Source organism: Saccostrea cucullata, unplaced genomic scaffold (assembly GCF_032062105.1).
Source record: "Saccostrea cucullata isolate Sc308-1 unplaced genomic scaffold, CSIRO_AGI_Scuc_v1 ctg1256, whole genome shotgun sequence".
Lineage (NCBI taxonomy): Eukaryota > Metazoa > Mollusca > Bivalvia > Ostreida > Ostreidae > Saccostrea > Saccostrea cuccullata.
Window position 1 is genome coordinate 88,000 of NW_026925139.1, and position 27,873 is coordinate 115,872.

General features: G+C 31.9%; 1 protein-coding gene across 1 annotated transcript; it reads right to left on the minus strand.

Annotated features, from left to right (window-relative positions):
• On the minus strand, positions 1-26,788 carry LOC134268157 (uncharacterized). The gene is made up of 5 exons (XM_062750357.1): positions 26,746-26,788; positions 22,340-22,606; positions 20,315-20,509; positions 20,001-20,105; positions 1-263 (listed from the first exon to the last, which is right to left on the minus strand). Exons 1-5 carry the CDS (start codon positions 26,786-26,788, stop codon positions 1-3), a joined length of 873 nt encoding a protein of 290 aa, XP_062606341.1.
• Positions 26,789-27,873: the final 1,085 nt, after the last annotated feature.

Here is a 27,873-nt window from a genome sequence, read left to right on the forward strand (position 1 = left end):
TCATTTACGGAGGGAATGATATTTTGATCTTTCAGGAAGGTACGACTTCCAGTCCCTAAACTGCACAGGTGTTTGTGGATCTGACACGACCTGAGGAATGTTATGGCCTCTGAGGGATGAATGACGGACTGTGTATGCTATATCATTCATGGTTTCTGATGTGAATGAAAGCCATTTTAATTTCCAGACTCCAAAATGCCAGTCAGGATCAAATTTAGTTTGTCCTGCCACCATCATGGAATATTCCACAGTAACATGGAGTCCTAATTGAAAGGAAATACACTCTTTTAATTTAAATACAAATGCTACATTAAGGAAGAGTTTGCATTTCTTAACTATCAAAACCGACATCATACATGCATGTAACACTTTGGGCATTGAACATACTGAATAACAAACAATGTTTTTACAAATTTTGATAATTAAAATCAAATATTTCTCATTTGATGTACATTTACCTACAAGAACTCTCCAAAGAGCATACCATAAAAAAAGGTGTTTTTGTTTTGCCCACTGCAGTTGTCAAAATAAATGGATACCGTTTTTCTCCATATCCATGGTATTGAAAAAAGGTGATGAACCATACTAATGACAGAATTAGCACCTTTCTCTGTGTTCTCAGCCTCGTCAATCAAGTAGAACACTTTTTTTGCTGGCATTTATTATAAGTAAAAACAAGAATTTTGATCAGAACTAAATAACTCAAACATTGACTTGTTCATTTAGCTTATATACATCCATTATGACAAAAATAGAATGTGTTAATATTTTGCAGCAACTACATTTTATTTTTGTAGAATTCGTAATAGCTAAAATTGTTTTATTCAGAATCAGTCCCATACATGTATTATTCTACATTTAAAAGCGTATCATACTTTACATACATGTATTTTAGATTGTACTGTTTCGTCAAATATTAGATTTCCAAATAAAGGGTAATTAATAAAATTCTTATAAGAATTACATGTACATTTATTTCTGAATGAATTGAAGAACTAAGCAATATATCATTACTTATGAATTAACATACCTGAACCCTCGCAACATATACCAAACACATTGCATTTCCGGGGCATCTTGATAAATATTAGTCCCACTTGTTGGGCATGATGAAGAAAATGCACTTGTTGTGCATAGTCCCAGGAATAGTGCATTTTCCATATCAACTGAGCATGGAGCATTTCCTTTAATAAAATAAATCATTCATGATCATTTGATTGCATTGATAGTTTTATGTATTCACAGTATTTACTATTTCATGAACAAACAAATTCAATTTCACAGAAGCAATTTTTGCAAACACTTTGGTATGTCTGTTTTCCTATTAATACTTAAAGGAAAAAGAGGAGAAAATGCATGACTGCATGGAATATTGAACCCTTGACCCCTGGTCAGCTGGTCTATCCATTTAGCTACCGGCAGGCTGATAATAGTCTAAATCCATCACATAATTATAATAGTAGTACACTTGAATGTTCATTAAATGCTAATACTATACACTAAAGGGAAAAAAAATTTTGCAATATAATGTTAACTAACCGGTTTGTTTACATTCTTTTGGTAAGGAAATGAACGCTTCCTTGCTGATGGTACACTGATGTCTGTAGTAGTCCCTTTGCTGCTTAGCTTGGAAAACATGCTGCGTGTAGGTAGAAAAGATTTCTTCCTTATCATTCATAATAGAATCTGTAGACTGTTGATGAGAGAAATGCTGACAAAGGTGACACAGGTCAGTATTGTAAATGGACGCAACTCATGCCAAGTTCTTTGAAATATCCTTAGGTGTATTCTTCTGAAATTCATTTCTTCATCTAGAATCTCATAATTACCATGAATGTCAGCAGTTGTCGTATCCAATGGAAGTAAAAGCACTTTCTCAGATTCGTAATTTGGCAGTCAGCCTAGTAGAGGCAGGGCATGGTCACTAGCATACTTAGTAATAAATGTTTTGATTCTGTCCCTGTCTGTCACTGATAAGCCTTACCACTGTTTCCATGTGTTCTGGGCAAAAAAAAACCCTCTGTATCCAGAGATCTGGCAACTTTATGGAGTTTTTTTTTCTTTCAACAGCATGTACAAAACAAAATTGAACGACACACTCTGCATCCATTGAAGTAGTACTCCTGAAATGGTCTTACTCGTTCTTTTTCTGTGTTTCTTTAACTGTGTGACAGAACCAGATCGCCTATGTGCAAACATTTCAACTTTAATTATAGTGTCAAGTTCCTCCCAAGTACACTGTAGACCAATGATAACGAAAGTCACATGGTACAACTGTACATCAGAGTCAATTTTCGTGCTACATGTCATTCCATATAAAACCCCTTACACCCGCTTGTGTCATTCTGAAATTTGGAACGGATTATGTATTCCTTCGTGTCGGTGTCATTAACTTCATTCTGTATATATACATCCCCATGATCATTGTTGTCATTGTCGCTTTCAGAGTCAGAATTATAGTTTAAATCACCAAAATCACTCGTATCTGTCTCGCTGTCACTTGACAGATAACAAAACTGTCTGTCGCGCACGTTAAATTTTGGAGCAACAAGTTTAGAAAAATATAATTCATCCACACTCTCTATACAATGTAACAATTTCTGATGGTATACTTATCGATGTTGCTGTGGAAGTATGGCTCATGTTTAGTACAACTCCCTACATTTCCAGTTTACATGCGACTTTCACTTTCAATCTGTTCTCAACTGGAAATGTAAACACGTTAACAAAAAATACCGTAATAAAATATATTGCAAAACATTACCACAATCTATTTTAATTTCATAATTAACATTTTAAACATACGAGACAGATATAAACCTTTTCATAAACACGTGTACTGCATTTTTTTTTCTCGCGTTATTTTTTTTTCGATTGTGACGCAATCTTCAGAACTATCGCCGATTTCTCATTATGACGTGTGCCGCATCTGGCCCCTTTTTCCCAGTCGCGGTCACAATTATATGTTCTGGCTAACTCCATTGTGTGAAAGCAGGCAAATGCACATTAGGTAGATGTAACTCAATGTTATAAAATGTCTTAGTTTTCTCTGCAAAAAAAGACAATATTTTAAATCGTTAAATATTATGAAGATATATATATTTTAATGCTCTTTTCATCATTTGTGTATTCACATAGAAAATCTTTATCGATCCATCTGAAAACAATCTTGAATACATCAAAAAAAAAAAATTTCGCAACTGAACGAATTAACAGTTTCGTTTCATGTTCTTTCATTTAAAGACCCAATTTATTTTTTACCATACGGCTATCCGAGGCGGGGGAGTCGGCTAAGTAACAGTGGTGTTGTTTACCTGGAGACCCCCAATACTTAAGATGTCAAAAATTTATATACACGTAGCAGTACACGGGAGGTCTGTGTTTGGTAATCAGAGTCAACATTACGTGTTTCGCGTCTAACTTTGAGTGAACCTATTGAAATAATTGAAATATTTAAATTATATAAAATTTATTTATAAACACTTTCATCGATATCTATTGAAGAAAAAAAATTATAAAGAAAAATCGTTTTTATATTTCAAAAAAGGAAGTAAAATTAGAGAAAAGAATAGATTAAAACTACAAAGTAATTACATCTTCTTTTTTTATTTAGTGTGAATAATGAAATAAAAAAATAGAAGGTCTAAAATATTCCATTTATAGGCCTTTTCGTCGTATGAACCTTTACCATGTGTTTATGTACAATGTACCGCGAGAGGAATATTGTTTACGTTGTGTCGAAAATATTCACCATTCCCGAGTGTTCGTGTGTTGAAATATTTTATTATTTGCAAGATTTCTCTTAATTAAGAATTTATCTTTGTTAAGTATCTTCAATTTTTCATGTCAACTATTGACACAAATTTGAACTAAAAGTTATAATCTCGAAACTCATTTCCTTCGGTCACCTGTCATAGCTCGTTTCTAACATATCTTTAGAACATGGTGAAGATTGTGATCATATAAACAAAGATAAAACATGGGATAAAGGTTTTTATCTATGCCGTTTGTGCTACATATCCTTTCTTATTTATGATATTCCATTTATAATAATTTTAATCGTCAAATAGAGTTTTTGTACTGTGCATGGACGGTCTAAATTCTACAGCAGATATCTTGGACGACAAATCGCCTAAAATTACCATACAGCCGTTAAAATTGAAAACAAATATTTTATGAAGTAATGTTTTAATTATCTACTCTGATTTGTTTTTGAAATAAAATTACTAACAAGGTTCTTTTTTTTACCCCGCATGTATACAAGTCGGGTACATCAAAGTGTTTGACGCGCGACCAGGTAAATTGTTATAAAAACAGACAATCTCAAATAATCGGGTAGCACAGGTAGCAGGCCTGTCAATCAAATCAGTAGCTTTTGTTTTTTGTAATGATTGACAGGCGGTAAATTATTGATCTTTAATAAGGTAGATTTTGGGGGCGTTAGCAAAAAATTGGGTGTTTAAGCATTCATGCATTTTCATTTCAAAAAGATAATAATTTTTTAAAAAACTTTCTCACCAAAATATACATGCTGTGAAGGAAAATTTTTCAGATGTTTTGCGCTACAAAATTATCAAAAGTTTTGTAAATCAGCTCTAGATTCTGCAACAGGCCAAAGGGCCTCACCTGAGTAACTTTGACCATACTTTTCTTTAACAGAATTCCCATTGTAATACCGATTGTGACCCCGCCTTACCTCCGGGGATCATTATTTGAACAATTGAAACTCTACATTACTTAGAATGCTTTCACAAAAGTATCATCTTTTCTTACCCATCGGATCTTACAAAGAAGATTTTTTCTCTGTTAAACTTGGATTCCCTATCGTGTCCTCGCCCTACCCACGGGGTCATGGTTTAACAATTTAAAATCTTTATTACCCCAGAATGCTTCCATATAAGTTTCAACTTTTCTGGCCCAGTGGTTCTTGAGAAGATTTTTTTAATGAGTCCATCCTATTTTTGTTTTTTCTTGGTTATCTCCTCTTCCTAGGGGACTAGGCCCTCCATTTAATAATTTAAACTCCCCTTTACCCAATGATGCTTCATACCAAGTTTGATTAAACTGGCCTAGTTGGTCTTGAGAAGAAAATGAAAATGTAAAAAAAAAAATCAACAGACGGACTGACAGACAGCTAGACAGACGGACAACGGACAACAGGTAATCAGAAAAGCTTACTTGAGCTTTCAGCTCAGGTCAGCTAAAAACTACAAACAACTTTTTGAACATCAATAAATAAAATAAAATCCGTTTTTATAAGTTAATTCACTGCTCTTCTATTGCACTTATATCATAAATCTCTATTCAAGTAATCTGTTTGCGGTTTGTTGTTTAACATCCTTCTCGAGAATTTTCAACCATATGGAAACGCCACCACTTGCCGATTGACAGTTGCAAATTTTGACCTAAACTAGGCACTCAAGGTCATTGAGCATGAGGGATAAATTTGGTTGAGCACCTACTGCGACACGGGACCTCGGTTTATCCGGTCTCACCCGATGACCGGTCTTTACGTCAAACAGTGGGATTCGAACCCGCGACGTAGGGATCAGTTCCTTACTCATCGACTCAAGTGAGTGCAGACGTTCCTACAAGCACCACTGCATCAAGCGAGCGACTACACACGAACCACTCCGCGACGCAGGCGATTACAACTAATAAAAAGATTCTTGTGTTTACTCTATATTGCCTTTACAGACTTGTTTCCAACAATCTGTTTAAAATCTGTTGGGAAGAAATCGTTGTTAATTAACCAACCATTTTATTTCATTCCTATTCAGCAGGACCTCCTACACAGCACGAAGAACGGAAAATGTTAAACCCGACCTTTAGCGACATTGACGGAATATATTAATTGAAATTAATAATATTCTTAATTATTTTAAATGAATACATGTATCTCCTGGTAAACTCGAAATAAATAACACTAAATAGTCTATCACATCTTACTTTATATATATATATATATATATATATATATAAATAATCCAGAGTTTGGAAAAGATGATCACATTTATTCCAAAGCGCTTTCGCCATTCGGCTCTTCTGTGGAATTTGAATAACAATAGCAACATGACATGATAACGTCGTTATTATGACGTCATAGTTAAAGGACAACGTTAAAATTTGGCGCAAAAAATGTCCGTAGAAAGCGCCAAAATAAATAGACTTGACACTGTAAATGATACATATTTACACAATAATAATCAATAATTAATAAATTTTAAAAACAATATTAACAGTCATTGATTAAATCAGAACATTTATCTGTTTAGTTTAGGCTTAAATTTATATACATAAAATTTTAATGTTTTACTGACTACTGAGTATAGTGTCAGATAAAAATTATTTGAGTGTGATGACAAGCTACTAGCAAAGATGAGATTAATCATGGTTAGCTATCTTTTACTCTTTTTTGATTTTACTTATTATTGCACGACGTTTATTTAATTAAAGGACATGTATTGATTTATAAAGAGAATTTCCAGAGAAGTGATTGGTATATAATCATTCATTTAATATGCTGAGGTTAGAATTCATTCAGGAAATGTCTATATACAACACTTTCTTCAATTACTTTGAACAGTGTAATTGTTATATTCAATTAAAATTGATAAAAATAGATATAAAGCAAAGAAATTAGTTATTCTTACCATAACTTTTTGATGAAGTTGTTCACAGCTATTTATGTTTTCTGTATACGTAATGAGCCATAAACCATTCGCCGAATGACTTCCTTATTAACTCTGCTTAAACAATTCTCCCATGGGCGGTTTTTTTTTCAATATTTTTTTTTTTATTTTGAAAGAAAGTAAGTCTTTTGATGTGTTTCCAACGAATCATTTTGGCCAAAAGCTACTTTTTCACTAAAAGTTGAGGAAACGACATGCCTTATTCAAAAATACATAATACGTTTAAAATTAAAACATAAAGTATATAACCAATTTATCTTTTTACACAGTCTGCATGGCGTCGGAGGGATGTCTGTAAAGTTCGTGGACCATATTGATAATTACTGACAAACATTGATAAAAAATATGAAACTATTTTTTTCATTAAATTCATGTTTCATTTTATTAATACATGTATGCAAGTTTTCACCAAAAACAAAGCACAAATAGTTATATTTTTATCAGATACAAAAAAGACACACACTCATAACCGGATCACTAAATCAAAAATTTTTGACGTTACCCGACGTCAAAAGCTTAAAACGAGTACATGTTACTTTACCAAATAGTCACCGTTTAACTCAATACATTTCTTATGTAGCTTTAACCAGTCATAAAAATGTGCACAAAATGTTCAGGTTTCCGAAGTAAAATAATATCTAGCAATGCCTGTCTCATATCCTGCAATCATCCAACCTTACGATTTTATTTACGGAAATACGACAAAGTCACTTTATGAAATTCATTTTTTTACAGCACTGCAATCTCGGAATGAAGTTTTTCCTTCACGCAAGTCATCCTGTAAACTGTTCCTGCTATTCGAAAATATTATATGCCACTTAAATGCTAATGAACAGCTTCTTAAGTTTTCCCGATTGTTTACAGAATATATTGGTATCTGTGGGTGTTTTTCCGATACTATTTTCTACGCAGAATTTTATCACTGCCCACTGCTTGAACTATTCCGAAAACGTCCATTTTTGAACAATTCTGATCCTGTCTTAATATGTTCTTAATTTGATTGTTCAGCCATTTTGAATCTTTGAACTTTCAAACATGATAATGTAAAAGGCAGCCAGATTTCCGCAGAATTTCATGAAATACAAATGTAATTTTAAAAAATAATAAATAATTTTTTAATTAAAATTTTGCGGTGCTTCGGGTCTCTATTTCAAGTCTTATTATGAAACCATTATTGTAATTAAACATTTGAAATTGAATAAAATTTTACATTTTTCAATTCACATTGGGTAAAGGATTGGAAATATGCTAATAAAAATAATGACACAACATTTATTTAATTTTTACCTTGTCCACGAACTTTACGGACAACCCTCGAACTTTTTATATTAGGATTATTTTCGTAGTTTTTCAAATGGAAAGTTAATAGTATTATATTTTGAAAATCTCACTATTCTCAGAAAACAATTTCAGCATATAAATGTTTACATACAAGTTCAAATTGTTTCATGCGTCACAAATAATTTCATACTAATCTATACTAAAAATCAAATCAAAACTTGTACTGCGAAGTCAAAAATACGAACACATGGACTTTTAAAAATTACTTTGCGCAGCAATGATACTTTAAAACTTAAATATATGGAGATAACGAACTATATTCGTGCTCAGAAATCCATTAAACATTCTAAAATAGAAGTGGAACAAACACGGACCTCCAAAACATCAGAAGTCGGATCAATTACCATGGAGAAGTAAGCATCCCTTGTCGACCGGTCACATCCGCCATGTGCACCTTGTAATGATCGTTAAATAAAGGGGAAAAATCCTTCGACACCCCAGTGTGTAAATATTGCCCTTACATCAGTATGAAGAAACCCAGTCAGCATTTGTCTTGAAAAATTGTATTTCCTTTTAAAATTAAAGGTCGTGACATCGACCATAAAGCTTACAAATTTATTACTTTAAACAAGACTGCTATTATTGTTGCTTCATCAACTTGTTTGTCAATAACTTACCTAGTTTTGGAAATTGTTGATACGTAGAAAATACTTTTCCTTATCGAATCAACTGAGAGGCATAAACTCCCTATGCAGGTAACAAAGGTATATTTCCGCATAAGTAATGGAAATTGACAATTGAAATGTAAAAAGGATCACCTTTATAATAAAGCTCTTAGTTAAATAACTATTAATATTTTTTTAGTAAAGATCCTTGGGAATTCCGATACATTGTTGGAAGACCTGTTCTCCAAAAAACACATAGATATTGTCAATCAGAAAGCCTAGCAATTTTGAATATTATCTTCAGAATACTTGTATGTACAATCAAAACATCTTTAGCAAAGTATTTTAGCAGATGGCGAATGACAAGGTATAGTGAAGTAAAGATTAACAAGTTCCATTTTTTATTTAAAAAAAGCAGTTATTAATGATGTCAGAAAGCTTGGACTTTTATTTATCGTAGAGAATACATGTAGTTGTATATAAATTTGTGAAGTCGTGCTTTTTTATGGTGTTTATTTTGGTCATTTTTTGTGATTTCAAATGTTCCAAAAGTTCTTTGGAAAATTCTAGTATATACATCTGATTTACACCACTTCTCGAATATGTTGTTGAACAGTTCTCTTAAAGCTTTTCCTTCACTACTGTCGATACATTTGTGAGGAGTAAAAAGGGGCTTGGTAGAACATTTACTGGAACCCTCTATATACCTTTGCTTTGAGGATTTTTATGAAGTTTCGGTATAGCATATAGATATGGCTATTAATTTGATTGTGGTTGTGTGCAATATTAAAATAAGATTCAAAACTATTATTTAAAGAATTTCCTCCTTATAAAGGGAGCTATAAGTATAGTTGGATTAGTCACTTCTAGAATGAAACCCATGTTCCTCTAAATTTGATATAATGAGCATTACAAGCAAAGACAATATTTTTACCTGCTTTGTTAGCTTTGTTAGCAGTAAGCAGTATGTTCTGATCATGTATTCTGTACCTTACTGTTTTTTTACTTCTAGATTATTAAATTCAGAAGGAAGATGGTTTTCATCTTGCCCCTCAATCGCTTAAGGACAGACTCCTTAATATCCTTAATAATATATAAAATTTTCTAAGATTTTTTCATTGAAGTATTGCTACTTAAACATGTTTACTCACAAAAAATTGAGGTACCTTAACAGGCATTTCTGCAAGATACCAGGGGTAGTTTTTCTTATATAATCCTTTTGGGAAGAAAAAGAATTTTCCAATTTCAAATCTTTAAGTGTTTGGATTTTTTAAAGACGTTTAGAAACTGAAATAGAAATCAGAATGCAATTAAAATTTTGAATATTTTTCATACATTACGAAGATATACAAAACAGATATTGAGGAACGTCTCGTCTGACCTTAATGTCCTATTTTAGCATACTTCTGACACATTTAATCCATTCTGACAAAGTGCCAAAATTTTCTTTTTCATATCTGGCCCATCGTCAGGGTTTATTTAAAAAATACATTTTTAAAAAGGGAAAAAAATCTTAATCAGAAATTATTTTAAATATCGTAAGATTCAAACTTGAAATTTGGTGACTAGATTACTTTATTAAAAAAAGGGTATGGAGATAACGAACAGTATCCAATCTTAAAGTCCATAAAACAATACGAAACAGGAGCAGAACAAACACGGACCTCCAAAACATCAGAGGCGGGATCAGGCGCCATGGAGGAGAGACCGGCCACACCCGTCGTGCGCCCCCTGTCATGATCAGGAAAGAACGGAAAAATCTGTCGTCAATTCAGTGTACAAACAATGGACTAACAATTAGTAACTTAATGGCTACTACTTTCAAAAAGACTTCTTGATGATACTAATATTCTAACTTTTGGAAAAATATAATAAAGCCATTTTCATTAATCACTTATACTTTATGACTTACAGTTACTATATTATGCTGCAGAAGTAAATAGCAAGTATCACACATACCGCAATAACAATATTGTTTTTTTTTTAGAAGGGCTTTTATTTCCCTCGACTAAAAAATATTGTAAACTTAACTTAATGCATGAATTAGCTGATAAAGTGTAATGAAGCAATATCAGATGTCTCTGGCACTTTGTAATAAGCTCGTTTTACAATACATTTATTTTCATGCAATAAGTACCGTTCACGGTAGCTCAGTCGGTACAGCGCTCGCACAATCGGGAGGTCGTGAGTTCGAATCTCGGCCGCGACTGACCTAAAGGCCATGTCACACTGTGAGGATTTATGCTACGATTACCCACGAATTAAGAAAAGTTGAAAATCGCCGTTCATCGCCAGGTTTGTCTCGCGATTTTTTTTTTACAGCGTGTGGAATATTTTGCTGCTAGAATGGTGTGTCCGCGATGTCTGTGCGACAAAGTACGAGGTTTGTACGATTTAAGTACGAACCGAGGCGACAGCGTTACGAACTGGTCACGATATTTCTACGATTATGAAGGATTAAACGCGGTTACATACGATACTCGTACGTATGACTACGATATGCCACGTTACATACACGATATTCCCACGACTAATGGCGATTTTTTTTTACGAATATACATGTAATGGAATGCATATATAGAGTAAAGGGAGATTTGTCTGATATCGTTAAACATCATAGTTATGTTATTTGATCGTGGTAAAAACTACAGTGTGGAACTTTTGATTATGTTCATTCTCTCTTAATGTTTTTATTGTACACGGTGTTTATAGTTTTTGTCACACATGGATTTTCAGCTTATTTCACTTATCTAAGCTTCTTTCCTTTTATTTTAGGCAGTATTTTGATTTCGACAGTGTTAACATCAGACACCGTCTGCCTACATCGTATTAACTCGTAGTTCAATCGCACAGTTTTCGTACAGCACTTGCCATCAATCGTCCTTTTTCGTATCATATTTGCGGGAAACTCGTACTATGTTCTTATCAATTCGAAGAACACTCACAGTATCTCGTAGGACACTCGCGGTAACTCGAGAGACACTCGCACAAACTCGAAGGACACTCGAAATAACCCTTAGGACTCTCGTAGTGTCGCGAGTACTACGAAGTTCCGCGAATGTCGCACGAACTTCGAAGATCTACTACGAATATGAGTACGAGTGCAGTGCGGATGCTGTGCGATTGTCTACGAATTATTAAAAATCGTACTGTGTCCACTATTGTTTTGAACATGCTCAAAACAATCGCCAAGTTTGGCGATTTGCTGCGATCCAACACGATTAAGGAAAATATCCCAAGAGTACTTCTGCGATAAATCCCGATTTGTTGCGATTTTTGAATTTGTAATGAATCGTAGCTATAAATCCTGACAGTGTGACACGGGCTTTAGTCGATAAAAAATGGGTAGTGACTGTTCCTTCGCCATGTGCTCGGCACTTTGAAGTGATAGTTGCGGGTCCTTCGGATGAAACCTTAAAAGCCGGGGCCCCGTGTCAGCGGCAGACGTTGGCACGATAAAGATCCCTCACTGCTCAATGACTCAGAGTGCCGAGTAAAGGTAAAAATTTGAAGCCCTTCACCGGCACACGGTGACGTCTCCATATGAGTGAAAAATTCTCGAGAGGGACGTTAAACATTATACTATCAATTAATCAATCCTGCAATAAGTATTTTGATAGCCGGTTACCCATCAACTATAGCTAATTTCTTTCCATAATCCTTTCAACACTACTACACCTTATCTTATCCTCCTTCAATAAGTAAAAAGTCTGTAAAACAGTTTGTCGTGTGTTGCCACCTTTGTGACGTTTAATAATTTGTTTGAAATTCTCAAAAATATTATTAACAATGACATATAATTTTTAACAAAATATAAAGATGAGAAAGAAACCAATTTTGTAAAGGGAGTCTGAAAACGCCACTGACTTGACCGAACTAGGGGACAATTTATTTCTGAGGAACTTGTTTGACCCCCCCCCCAATTTTTTTAACTAATTTGCGGGAGTGGCATTTCTAGGTGTGTCCAATTAATAATTTTAATATACTAAAATGTATATTCATTTAAACAAATAATTCAAGACACATAAAATTACTGACAACATCCATTTGTCCAAAAGTGTTCGATCTTTAAATATTTGGATAATACCAAAACCTTTTTAGGCAGGTGTTCCAAAAGAGTTTTAAATGAAAATAAAATATTGACTTCTAGTAGAACAATCATGGAGGATAAAATCATTCGTATTAAAAAATCATAATTAATTCAATACACTGTGACATTAGCATTGTATTGCTAGATTTGTTTGCTTACTTCAAATGTACTGAGAAAGGGAAAAACGATATAAACATAACATAATTTATTCACATGTGATATTTGGAACGGAATTTTAAAAAATGGCAACAGTATTATGTCTGACAAATATGGCAACAGTATCGATTTTCATTTACATATAAATACCAGAGTTAGTAGAGGGTGTGGAATATTTTTATTGTTTTTTTTTTTTTTTGGTATACGTTTCTGATTTGATAAAAATTAATTATGAATAGGATGTTATTATTTTGCATAAGTAAGTAACCCTTATTCAAAACTATATGAAGTGAAAGAAATTTAAAAAAGAGTTTCTAAGTAAAGGGACCGTTTTTTTAAATCAAGAATGCGCTTCTTTATTCTGATAATTGATTATTTATTTTATTATTTTTCCTAATAATTTTGAAAAAAATGATTATTTTCCCAGTCGTGATTAATTGCAAAATGATCATTTTCTCGTCTCTGATTAATTTCAACATTACATGTATGTTATGTTCATGAAATATGTTTAAAAAAAGAGTATAATTTGTAGATTTGTCATCACTGGTTAGAATAAATGATAGTGCAATGAAAAAAGCTTCTTTGTATCGAGCAAGAAGGGGAGACTACAACGAGCTTATCATTTCCTCTCTTGAGAAGACGAATGAAGATTCTGTAATCAAATGTTCGGGTTCCTGTTCCTTGAAACAGAACTGTATTTCGGTTATATTTGAGTTGGACACAAAGCAATGTTTTCTGCTTTCAAAAAGAATTCCCCTGGATGATTTTTCAAACCTTTTCTTCCATCAAACATAAAAGCTTTTACAAAGGGTAAGTTTAATTTCTACAAGTCACTTTGAAATAAAATTAAATGGAATTGTGAAGATTTGACTGATAAGGAATTCAGAGACCGAAATGTAGAGAACTCACTTTATGACAATTTCTTGGTTTCTGAAGCATAAAAGAAAGTCTAAAAAGAAAAATGGATACTTAAATTTTACATGTGCAGTAGATGTATAAAGTAGGCGCCATGAAGGATGGACAAAATAAATGTATGTAATATTTTTGCAAGAAGTGTTAATGACAATTAGCTGAATTTGAAAAGTGAATTTGAATCTTTCAAAACCGTTAACCTAATTATTCATCTGAAAAAGTTGATCCTATTATGCGAATTGTGAAGTTCAATTTTAAATGTGTCGTCTCTATAAAAATACCTGTTCTCAGATTTTTTTTTTATGCTTTTGTTTTCCATTCAGAAAATATGTTACGTAAAACAGTCAATGCATCATTTGCTTTCCAATAATCAAAAGCTTATTATTAGCATAATCATAATCAAAAACTTTCATGACAACATAGGTAACAATCTTACTCTAGTCTTCAGATACAGAAATAAGCAAATGATAAATTAAAATCCTTGATATAAATCAGATACTCTTGGATGTTCGGATCTTGGATACCAGAAAATCTTAACTTCTAGTGATAGCTGTTTCAAGGCAAATTTCGACAAGAAAAATAAAGAGGATGCGGGAAAGGAATGTGCAAAGGATAATGGATTTCTTGCACAAATCGACTCTATGTCGAAACTTCAGGAAGTAATAATATTTGTCCTAAACACAACAGGTAAATAAGCAATTCCACATCATATCCCAAATCTATGTTAAACTTTTAATAACGCGATGATTCAATTCCTTTCATTTGACTGCATTTTCCTAACCTATCATGAAATTGACTAAACATATTCATTTTCTCAAAATTATTTTTCAGGCGGTACGCATTATGTTGACGGAAGTGACGAGGCTATTGAAGACGATTGGCGCCTTTCTGATGGGAGAGCGGTTTTTCTAGATTGGAATCCTGGTGAACCAAATGCTTGTTGCAAATCTTTCGAAAGCTGTCTCGTTATTTATAGAACCGGAAAAGTTAATGACATTCCTTGCATTGATCTTAACAATTTTTTGTGTGAAAGGCGTGAAAACATCAATTGAGTTTTCATAATGACTATAATTTTATTCATTATTTCATGTATCATATTTTATATTTATGTTTTAGGTTAAAATAAACGCCAATATTTTATGTGAAACAAAATAATAAATGATTTTAGAAACATGTTGTGTAATAAGGAAAAAATACTTAAGACGCAAACACAAAATAAGTCAGTGTAAATACAAAGCAATATGCAAGTTTCGAGATTATCTCCCTTGGTGCACTCTTTCGCTGAGGAGGTAGTTTCGTTGCCGCGTAAACAGACAAGTGAGAAATATTATATATATTGGATACATTGCATCATCGATATACTGGTTTATCATAACTACATGATTGTTAGGATGCACTCTACAACTCGAGAATAATCGAATTTATGTAAAGGTGTCATTTTTTAAAAGCAAAAAATCATCACAAAAAAAAAACATCAGTGGATGTGAGACTTTTCAGACGAGGGAAGAGATATGGACCTCTAAAAAATACGGTACACATTCATCTGATCATAGCAAGTCGGCAATCTAAATGACACATTGATTCTTTTCTTTATTATAACTTCAAAAACCCCACTAACTTTTTAGAAAATGTTTGTACAATCAAGAAAATCGGTTACTTTTTATAAAGACTACGGCGTTTCTTTCGTTTTCAAGTACCCTTTAATTGAAAGTAGATTTGTAAATATGCACAAATGAGCTTGATAAAATCATCAAATGCATTACTGTTATACATCATGAATTTTCTATAACATTCAATAAATTTTAAAAGCCATCAATATTCATTTATTTATGCAGGTTTGTATACAGAAACAACCTGTTTTACCGCCATGCTGAAATGGTTACTTTTTGCGCCTCTATTGTAGGCGAGTTACAACCTCGAAACTCGCGTATAAGGCAAGGTCTTGATATTGAATCTCTAACAGTGCAAATATACATAATGGAAAATCTTTTTTTCGACAATCGTTCCTAAGAATTGTAAATATTGCTTTCGATTAAATGTAAAATGATGTTAAAACAACAATCTAACATTCTTTAAAAGAGAGTATTGAAATGGTATTCAATCCATAATGTCTTACTTACGAGGGTTATTCAAAAAATACGCTGACTCGTTGCACAGAAAAAATATTTTACGACATAATCGGGTAAAATGTTATACATAATATAAAAGAATCTTTACTTATATGGTCTTCAAACTTTCATATCAAATTTAAAATGTTGTAAATTGGTATCAATTTTGGGTGATTTATCTGGACATACCATTAAGTCACAGAGCAGCAAAATCTTCGACGTCACGGGCATTATAAAAAATCTGAGCTTTCATTTTCTCAACATTTTCTAAGAGTTCCTGTACAGTTTGAGTTACATTATCTTCTCAACATCCATACACCATTTCTTTTCAAGTTTAAAACCTATAAAACAAGTAAAACATATTCTTTTTATGCCCCCGTAAACGAAGTTTCGGGGCTATATAGTTTTTGTCGTGTCTGTATGTCTGTCTGTCTAGCTGTGTGTCCAGCTGTCTCTGTCTGTTTGTCCGCAAAAACTTTAACTTTGCCCATAACTTTTGATTTTGTGAAGCCATGACTTTCATATTTCACATGTGTATTCCTTGTGATAAGAACTTTCTTCGGGTACCACCAAATTTGACCTTTTGAACTTGACCTTGGAGTTTGACCCACTTTTACATATTTTTTTTTTTACTTTTTCTTTCGCCATATTTTTTTAACAATAGATACCAGGACATTTATACTTCACAAATGTATTTTATGTGTAAAGACTTTTCACTGGATACCAACAACCTTGACCCTTTGACCTTGACCTTGAAGATTTTTGTATTTGTAAAAAAAACTTAAACATTGGCCATAACTTTTGAACGGCAAGGGATAGGGCTTTCAAACTTTATATATGTAATTCTTGTGAGAAGACCCTTTATTGTATACCAAGAACTTTGAACCTTTGACCTTGACCTTTGCGTTTGACCTACTTTAAAAAATCAAACATTGACCATAACTTTAAAAGGGTTAGGGCTAGTGCTTTCATACTTTACATATTTAATCCTTGTGACAAAACATTTCTTTGAAAACAAGAACTTTGACCCTTTGACCTTGGAGTTTGACCATCTTATGAAAAATATTTACCTTGACAATAACTTCTGAATGGTTAGGGCTAGGGCTTCCATACTCTACAAAAGTATTCTATATGGCAAGACCTTTCATCGGATACCAATTACTTTGACCTTTTGACCTTGGAAATTTTTGTACTTATTGAAAAAAAACTTTAACATTGGCCAACTTTCAATTTTCACAATTGTTTTCCAGTAAAAATACCCTACTTTTGGTACCAATTAATTAAATTTGCATTTACAAAAGCTTAATCTTTGCCATGTTGCCATACGGGGGCATCAGTGTTTCACAAACACATCTTGTTTGTTTAAAACCAAGCACTGCAGGTATTTATGAGATATCATGTGACATTGGACACTTTCAACCACGTTGTTACAGTCTGGGTAAAGTTATTGTCCCATCCTACCGTATAGCCCTTTTACAGAAGTTTAACGGTCTAAAATTCCAATTTGCTATTTGTAGGCAAATTTCACGAATACCCTAGTTTACTACATGTTTTTATTAAGCATATGTTGGATATATGTTGACGATACTCGAGCATTACACATAATTTAACAAAAAGGTGGTGCTTCGTCAATTCAGGAGACGTCATTTTTACAGTCATTTTCACAAGAATCCCACCGAAGAAAAATCACTATATTTCTGCAAATACCATGTCAGAATTTACATACATAATAATAAAACAATATCAAGATACATTTGAGAAAATTGTCGAAAATTATCGCGAATTGGAGAAAATTAGTAAAACTTTGGATTCCGCAAGTTTTTGTTTCATTTTTTTTTTCGTGCACCGTACCTCTCCATCAGCGATATCAACACAGCAATAACTTTAGAAGAATCTTTAAAATACAAAAAAAAATTCCCCAATATGTATTGGAATCTTTGAGATACTTATTTTCTGTGAATTGTCATAACTATATGACGTCTGTAAGAGTAAATAATAGCAGAGTCCGCGTAATTTTTGAACGCCCCTCGAAATAATACACTGCATCTATTTTTAGTCAACTGTTGCTATATAAAAAGAGTCATCCTTCAAAGCATAAATTAAATAAATTTTCTTGTTCAGGAACCGGACTTATTGTTTAACGGTATAAATACTTCTTCAATGAGTCTCAAAACTATTGGGAAACATTCATTGTTTCTCAATACTAGTATACTGAGGTGGGTTTTCATGCTATAAAACAGTATGTCAGCATTTTGCATCCAATATTGCCCGAAAAATGCAAGAATCCGCCTTTTCTAGGTAATTTGAAGAATCTATCTTTAAACCCTTGTTTCCATTAAAAGAAATAATAGTTCATCCTCAGTTTTGTTTTAACTTTTGTACAAACACTTTTTTAAAAGACATATTGAAGACATGTTGAAATTTGTTTATTTTATTCTAGAAAGCGTCCAAATAACATCAAACTAATAATTTTTTTTTATTTTTTTTCATAATCATAGACATATTAAACTTCTAAACATTATAAATAAAAAGAATTCCCCTCACACGTACCATATAGTCCATTCAAGATAGTAGTCTCAAGCTACTCTCATTAACATCTTAATATAATATATATCTTTACTGTCTAGCAATAACAAAGAAAACTTTGTTATTTTATGAAATGACACTGCTTACACTTAAGTAGACAACATTCACTAGACTAAATTGCTAACGCACCACCTAAGAAAATTAAGATGTTATTTATAAAAACCTGTTTACGATGTATTTGATGTATAGATACAGTATGTTAAATTAATTTTAAAAAAGGCATGTCATTGTCAAACCTTATTAAAAAACTTCAATGTTTTCTGAAGTGTGACCAATTCATAGAATAAAAAAATAAAATCGTGTCTATTCTGTTTTCGAAGAAAAAATTCAATGTTTTTCTTTGTGTTTGTGTTCTTTATACTTGTACTAATTAAAACCCAGGAAAAAGGTTACGCCGTATGCGGTTTGATGCTAGAAGAGCGTGCTAAAGAATACAGTATGGCGTCTGCAGTGGGGTCCTTTAGAGAAATCTGTAATAAATGAAAACAATTATAAGCTGATGAAAACCAATCATGAAATATTGTTGCAAATAGATTAACAAACAATAAAATGTTTACTATAGATAGCCATGGCATTCGATAAGCAGCATACAATAAGTTGTAAATTGTTCCACAAAACTGGATCAACCGGAAGTTGAGTGGATTTGGTACGCAAACTAAGGCACCGGATGATTACTAGGCGATATGAGGGTCAGTGGCTGTTTGTTATTTGATTTATAACTAGCAGTCTACTCCTGTGGCAACCTCACAAACCACCTATAGTGATCAAGAATTTCATATATGAGCAAAAATGATGCGCAGTGCACAGCTGGAAATTGGATTTCGGACAAAAAAGTCATTCAAGGGTTTTTTTATGATACCAAGACATTTGACAATCCCAGTGTTTGGAAATAATAACAAATTATAAACACTAGCACCGATCCGGCAAATGTTCAATTCACAAATAAGAATTAACAAGTGGTGCGTTAGCAATTTTGTCTAGTGTATATGTGGTTTTCAAATTTTCCAGTGACAATTTCTTCTTTGGCCTAAAAGATCTCATAAAGTACTAAATTTTCCATTTTTCAAAATCTCAGAAACCATCGAGATGTTCTTTTTCCTTAGTTTAGAAAAGATAACGGAGTTTATATACATGTGTATCTAAGTTTGACTTGATATGCAAGAGCATGTTCTAAGTAAGAATTAAATCGAAGTAAAATATCGGCGAACAAGTCGATGAAAAAAGAACATCAGCAGTCTCGTCTAAAGTCATCATTTCGAAAGTTCTTTGGACCATAAATGTTATCAAAAACAATATCTATCTTTGAGTCAAATTCTGCCTGTCGTTTTCATACTAATTGTTAGTCCATTATTTATCTGTATACATGTACAATGACTTGATGTTTGTATCAACCAGACGCGTCTAGGAACTCGAAGTTATGATTTTTTTTTTATAGTTTTGTATGAAATGATATAGCAACATATAAGTCATAGAATTATACAGAAGTTTTTAGAAAACATTTTGCAACAACTATTTGGTTCGTCTGGTTTCCAGTCAAGATAGAGGAGATTTCCATCTGAAAGGCGCCAATCGTCTTCATTAGCCTTGTCACTTCCGTCAATAAAAAACTTATTTCCTGGAGAGAAAAATTCGAATAGTAAAATATAATAGTCAAATATATATAATGATACATATATTCAAAGACGCCAAATTATAACCCTTACATGTATTAAATGGGAACAAGTTTTAAAGTTTTTGTTCTAATAGTTTATGTCTTTTTTCAATGATGTATTTAATTCAAAGCAATTTTAAACATTATTACACATCGTTATTTGAGTTATGTACCTGACGGGAGACTTTGGACAAACTGTTTTACTGCATTATGTTTTGAGGCGGAATCAATTTGTACGAGGAATCCGTATTCTTTAGCGCATTCTTTGTCAGCTTCCGGTTTTGTTTTTGTGTCGAAGTGGGCTTTAAAGCATCTATCATTTTGCCAGTTGGACTCTTGGTATCCAATATCAGAGCATTTTATACCATCTAGAACATGATAATAGATTTTCTATCAATGAGTACTCATTATTTCTTACATTAACATCAGTATTAGATAGACCTGTCCGGTGTTAGACAGAATTAAGTGTGAGGTTTTACTGTCTTGCTCTGTGTAATACGTACTGTATACAGGGAAATTTTCGCCCCCGTTTAATTTTCGCCCTACCTTCATTTGGGCGGGCGAATTCAAAGGATACATCATAATTTCTGAAATAAAACTATGAGTGGGCGAATTTAAAATGGGGCAGAATTGTTTGTATGTGTTAGAGGGCAAAAATTACACGGGGCGAAAATAACCCTGTACACAGTACTACGCTGCATGACAATAACGTTAAAAGTCCTTCTTTATATAAAGAAATTATAACAATGGTGAAAAAATATCACATATACCAAAAAATTGTTATCTAACTTATTAAAATAAACGTATTTTTGTATAAAAGATTTTCGTATTTTCACTCTGTATAAGGCACTTATTTTTAGATCTCGGGAGTCTTCTGAACGATATCTGATAAATATATTTTATTCCCACAGGCACTCTTTCAGATTTATGTACGTGGACTGAAATTCATTTTATTAAGTTACATAAACGGAACTCAGGCATGGTTTCTTTGATTGTGTATTCAGATTTTTAATTAGATAGATTTTTTTTTAAATGTGTATTTTAGCCTAATGGCGATGATATTGACATGTCGTTATTTTTTATAAAATAATGCGAGAAAAATAATCATTTATTACATACTCGTTTGGTATGGTGAAATTCCTGCTCGGGGCCAGAATTCAAGATATAGAATTCGGAAAAGCCTCGTCCTAGGCCGTGAATCGTGTCCCCTTGATGGAATTTCACTATCCCACACTCGCAGTATGGAATAATTCTATTAGTTCCCCAAACGAAGCAGTGGAACACATTGTTTGATCTGTTTCATATTCTTTCGCTCCCCAAACGTTAGTTTGAAATACATGAATTTTGTTTTTATCTGTTTCTTCTTAGTATTATTTCAACCCACACAAAGTTGGGAAAACATATTGCTATTATTCGACCAATAATGCAATCCGCACAGTTTATCATAGATAACTTTGTCAATATTGATGAAACTCCACTGTCAAAAAATACATTGTAAAAGTATGTAGATATAACTGACAGTATTTGAGCTGAAAAGTCCATATAACATTACAAAATAGTTGCGGGGCAAACACGGACCTCCAAAAGATTAGAAAAGGGATCAGGTGTCATGGAGGAGTGAGCATCCCAGACCGACCGGTCAAACCCCTTTGTGCTCCTTTGTCATGATCGAGAAAGACAAAAAACGTGGAAGTTTATCCTGACTCTTATTATGATCACAATTATCACGTTTAAACCTACTCTAAAAAATTATTTACAATTACTTTATACTAGCTATCTAAGCGTTTATTTCGGTATCAATTCTTACATAACAAAAAAAGTTATCTTTATTCACCTTTATCGTGTATTATGGTCAAAGGTACTTATATCTTGTAACGTTATTTTAAGGTCATAAATGGCGTAAGTTCAGATTAACTAAAATTAAAAAGATCTTTCTATTTAAAAAGATCTTTCTATGAATTTCACAATTTAAATAAACCGTGTTTCATAGATATGACAGATTTTAAAAAATAACCGATATACATGTATTTTCGACTCGGAATTAAATAATAAACATACTTTGGAGTCAATTTAACGTAAATAAGAAATATTTTTTAAATCTGCCCTTATCTTAATTTTTAATTTTTTTTTTCGCTCAGATTCGCCATATATGATTTAAGGTTTAAGATGATTGTAAATACATTTTTATTTAGAGTTACCTTTTGTAAAAGCTTGTATGTTTGTCGGTAGATGTGGTTTGGTTAAAGCATCAACGGAAATCCCCTTTGAAAGTAGAAAACATAGTCCTCTGTCTAAATCGAAAACCATGGAAAAGCAGTTTGCATTTGAAGCGCAGTGAATGGAACATTTAATCATGGTAATTCCATTTATTTTTTCCACAGCAAATGAAATGAGTTCAGTGTAGAGTCCTAGTTTTGCTTGTTGGAAAGGTACATCTTGTAAGGCATTACCATTTACTCTGAGCACTAATGATAAAAACAAAAAAATCTGTTAGTTGAATGATAATAAACTATAAGAACATATACAACAGTAAGTTTGATCACAATGAACATCATAATCATTGGGTTTGACTGATTTTGTTTCTCTTGATTGATTATTTTATTATAATTGTAAAATTAAAAAAAAGTAAAAGACATGCATGAAACCCTGTTTAAAGATTCCAATCCTTTAGATATACTGTGAAATCACTTATTTTTATTAAGGGGGGGGGGGGTAATTTACGTGATTTTGAAGGTATGAAGAGACCAATGAATTTATGTCCACAACAAATTCCAATTTCTCACATATATTTATACTGAACAATTCTTCAACCACGAAATCAAATCCCCATGAATTTATATATTTTTCTCAAACCACGGAAATTTGACCCCACGAAAATATATGATTTTACGGTATTTCCGTGTAACACCGACTTAAAATTTGCAACAGATAACTTCCATTTAGTATTGGCAGGAAAAAGCGCCAACGAAAAGTAAATATTTTCGTGTTTTTACTACATTTCTTTCTACAGCTCATATGACAATTTTATTACCCCAATCACATGTAACAAATTTGTCCAAAATTGTTAACATGTGAATAGTATTTCTTCTTAAATAAGTAATAATTTACCATTATCATTTTACTTACTATACGAAAGTAATATTATCCAATACATTCTAAAGTTTTTTCTTGGAATTCTCACAATAAGAAATTTAGTAAATGTTCTGATTTCATCAAATATGTATGTTTATATAATGGAAATCAATGACGTGAATTTACGATACACAGCTTATAAATATTAGAGCATCTAGCTAGTCCGCCAAATGAGTGAAAAATGCATTGTGTTTATTACATACATTTCCTGTACAAAAGACCTAAAAAGAAAGAAATAAAAATGCGTATACCATTTAAAATATTACTAAAATATTGAATTTTATGTTTCTTTACTTTTAAAGTGGATAGTGGCATTTCTACATGTCCTGTTAATCATTAAAAGGTATTTAACGGTAATCATTGAAACACATTATTCAAGTCATCCATAAATTAGTGACCATATCCATATGTTTAAAATAGTGTCGTAATAATTTATAACTTTAAATATAAGATAATGCCCAAATTTTTCTAGTCTGGTTTTCAAAAGAGTTCTAAATGGAAGTAAAATATTTACTTTGAATTTGACCAATCAATGAGGACAAAGTTGATCATTTTTGTTTTTAAGAATTACGTTTAATTCAAAACACTAAGCATTATGCGTGTCTAATATCTTTATCTAATATACATGCACTGTATAAATGTATTTAAAATTTTCATTTCGTTTAAGTACCATGATATTAGTAAATAAATGACTTTTATTAAGCATATAATAATAATAATAATTAAGCATAATTATATTTCTAAATGCGCATTTAGTTTCGTTAGATGAAATAAGTGTTAACTGCACAGAATAAAGAAATGACGAAAATGAAATAAAATAATTTTTTATATGATACCAATTTAAATTTTTAAATAAAGGAGTATTTTTCTGAAGTGTGAATTATAGCATGTGCCGTTAAACATGTATAATAAAATTACTTTGACTCTCAGAATTTCGTAAACAGAGCAAAATTTTGTAAAAATTAATGATAATAACCCATGCTATCTGAAAGTTTGTAATTACGGTTTACTTTCCGTAATAAATTTGGTCAAAACACGAATTTTAAAAAAACGATTTTAATCAAAAATGAATTTTGTGATATCTAGGCGTATGTATACATGTAATCCTTAAAAACTAATTGATATGTATATTTGTTTCCTTGTCCTCGAAGGTTGGAAGTTTAATTCAAACAATAGTTTAAAATGAATATACATAAATAACGAACTCAAAATATGTACATTCGTTAAAAAGGTTACAAATTTGATAAATTTCGTTAAAAAGATCAAGTATTGAAGTAGTCTATCTAAAAGGCAGACAAGTTGTTACTGGCAACGAAAAATTGATTGATCTAACAACCATGCATAAATATGACTGTTTAGAAGTTTTAAAAATCCTATGATCGTTAATTGCATGCCGTGATGTATAATGGTTTTGATTGAACCTGATATTTGAGTGATACAAAAAAATAATAATAATAAAAGCCAGTAATGTTTTATAATAATAACAATTTTAGAAATAAAGAAGCAATGCCAAATACAAGTTTACACTTATTTCAAAATAACTTATGAGAGGAACAGTAGTCTTGAGGTTATGGGGAAAGACCACTGAAATATTGTTCCCGTCTCAGGCACAAGGTTCCAAAGTATCGAGGGGGTAATTGATATGCGTTTCCCGAATTTTTACGAAAAAAAATTTTTTTAACCTAACCCAAAACATATTTAATAATACATGTATTAATGATAAGAACATTTCTTTAAGATAAATTTATAAAATAACAAATGTCTTTCAGTTATTGATACATTGTAGTTTAAAGCGACTTGTATTTATCATCTACTCTATTATTACAGATAACTTTTTTTAAATAAACGAAGTTAAAATCCTTAAATCTGAAAGAAGTGACGTAAATTCAAATGTAGATATTATTTTACTCGTTGAAAAATGGATATTCATTATTTAATATATTCATAACGCAGTCAGTTTATATAATGTATAACTAATTACTGGCAATGTCGTAGTTTGGTAACAATTTAATTCAATTTCAAACTTTCTTTTTTCGCAGGTGCAAGTTATATCCTAAAAAAGAATTGTATATCTCTCATTACGTTTTATCGCGATTACCAAAGAGTACCTCGCAGTTATCTAACTTACTACCGCTCTTTTGCGGGGGAGTCGAGAAAAGTCTAAATTTCTGGGGGCAAATGACATTTCTTATGATTCGAACAATTGAATGCCGAAATCACGATGTTTTGCCAGATATTGAACTCCAAATAGTATATTGTCAAATAAGGAAAGTTTAGAATATTTTATCTGCTTAAGAATGTGACGATTTTCAATTAAAATTTAACGAGAAGAGTCCGCTTCATTAAAAATATCGTTAAAAATGTGACAATTTAGGATTGGCTTCTGTCAAAAATATATTAGGTTGGTTCAGCGATTGTTTAGCGAGGTATTCCACCAGGATTTTTTACTTATCTGTCCTTATAAATGCTACAATGATCGATCTTGCATTGTATTGAATAGCACATTGCCCCCACCCAACAGACGATTCCTACCTCCTTCGCGAAAGAGTTCTGCTAAGTTAAGTAATCGCGATATCAAGGATTGTTATTTCCATGTGTTACTTTCAATGAATTTCTTAGTTTCATTTTAATGGACAAATATTCCTTTAATTCATTCTTTAAAATATCTTTTGTTTTATAAAATACACATAGCATGGTATATTATCTATTGAAATATTGAATTTTTCTTTACCAAAATTGGACTTTAAATTAAACAAACATTGGACATCTTACTCATGGAGTCATTAATTATATTCCATTATCTAACATCCGTATTTCATATAAATGCATTGAAATTTGAAATCAATTCACGTTTTAAAGTCACTTTATTTCAAAGAGAACATATTTACTCAAATTAATACCAAACGGTTTCATTTTAAACATCCATTTGAATTTGCTCTTAATTGCAAATCAAGTCGTTCAGCTATAGAAGTGTTAAGGTAAACAATAGATGACCTTTTTACTTTCGAGCAATCATCAGTCCCAATTGTTTTTTTTCTTAACATGCATAACAAAGAAAGGATTATTTAACCTTAAGGTCAAAAACATTATATATCTATTTTTAGACCTGGATGCAATTTTGATAATATCAAATCCATTGCTGGGCAACATACTTGATTATAGCAAAACTTTGCCCCTCAGCAACTCTTTGATTAAAATGAAAAACACCCAAAAATTTACTGTTTAATGACATTTTCTTTGAAAGACGGGGACAAATTTCCTAAATTATGAAATAGCTCGAAAAGTGAACCTTTTTTTATTTTCAAACATATGCAGATAATTTTTGAAAATTAAAAAAAAATGCAAAGATAACGACCAGTAATCGATCTAAAAAAGACAAACAATAAAAATATTTAAAAGGGACATGAATTAAAAACATAAAAAATCGTGAGGTGGGACCAAGTGAATAGGAGAAATAACATTTCCTGTTTACCAGTCACACCCGCAGTAAGCCCTTGATCTGGTAGATGAGACATTCTGGGGTCAAAAGTAGTACTTGTATGTTTTCTGATCTAAAAGGAAAACATTTTTTTTTCCAAAAACACAGTTATAAGGATAAATCGTACAACGAGCAAGTGCAGATTGTTCATCTCGATGCACCCGAATCAAAAGATCATGTTGTTTTTGTTTTTGAAACAATTTCCCCATGACTATTGTGCTGTCAAGGGTAAGTGTGTGCCCCACTCCAGAATTGCGTTACCATCGAAGGAATAGTGTATCACATTTACAAATTGTTCCACATGTATTATAAAATTTTTGGAAAAAAATCACTATAACTAAAACAAAATGTGTTTGTGAAACAATGATGTCCCCGTATGATACCCTTTGGCGACAGTTGAAGTTTCTCAAATGCTACCTCTTTCAACCTCTTACTTCTTCATCAGGTGTCTTTCAACAGGGATTGCTAATATACAATACAAATTAAACATTGATAACACATTACTTAATATTTTTTTTATTCATTTATTTTTTGTAAAAAAAAATTCAGTTCATCATGATCTTTTAATTTCATTTAGACACACAACATTTTTTTATGAATAAAATTTAGAAATGAGGAGTGTGCTTGTTTCGAAGAAAAACTCGAAAACAAAATTGTTTTATGCATATAACCATATTTTACTTTTAAGTAATTTCTTTTAAAAGTTCTAAACCACATCTTGGGTAAATATGCACATTTCCAGGCGAAATAATATTTTCTAGCAAAAGAAATTCTTGAATAAATGGCAAGAATGGAGTGAAATTCGCGTACATGATTTTGGGGAAATGTACAATATATTAAATTCATTGTATTCTATATGGTCCAACACTTGCTGAAAAAACAGTACAAAATCGTATATTTGTAGATTTTTTTAATTTTGATACTGAATACATGCATTACAGAGCACGTGAATTAAACACAATGATGAAAAAAGTACAATTCACAATCCTGCAATTTTCAACTAAACCGGCCTTTTATGAGCATTATTCATTCAATCTTATATCTAGTAATGTGTATAAACTCAGAAATTTTCCTGCCAAGAATCCAAAGATTAAATGAAGCAATTAAATGGCTTACGAGCAA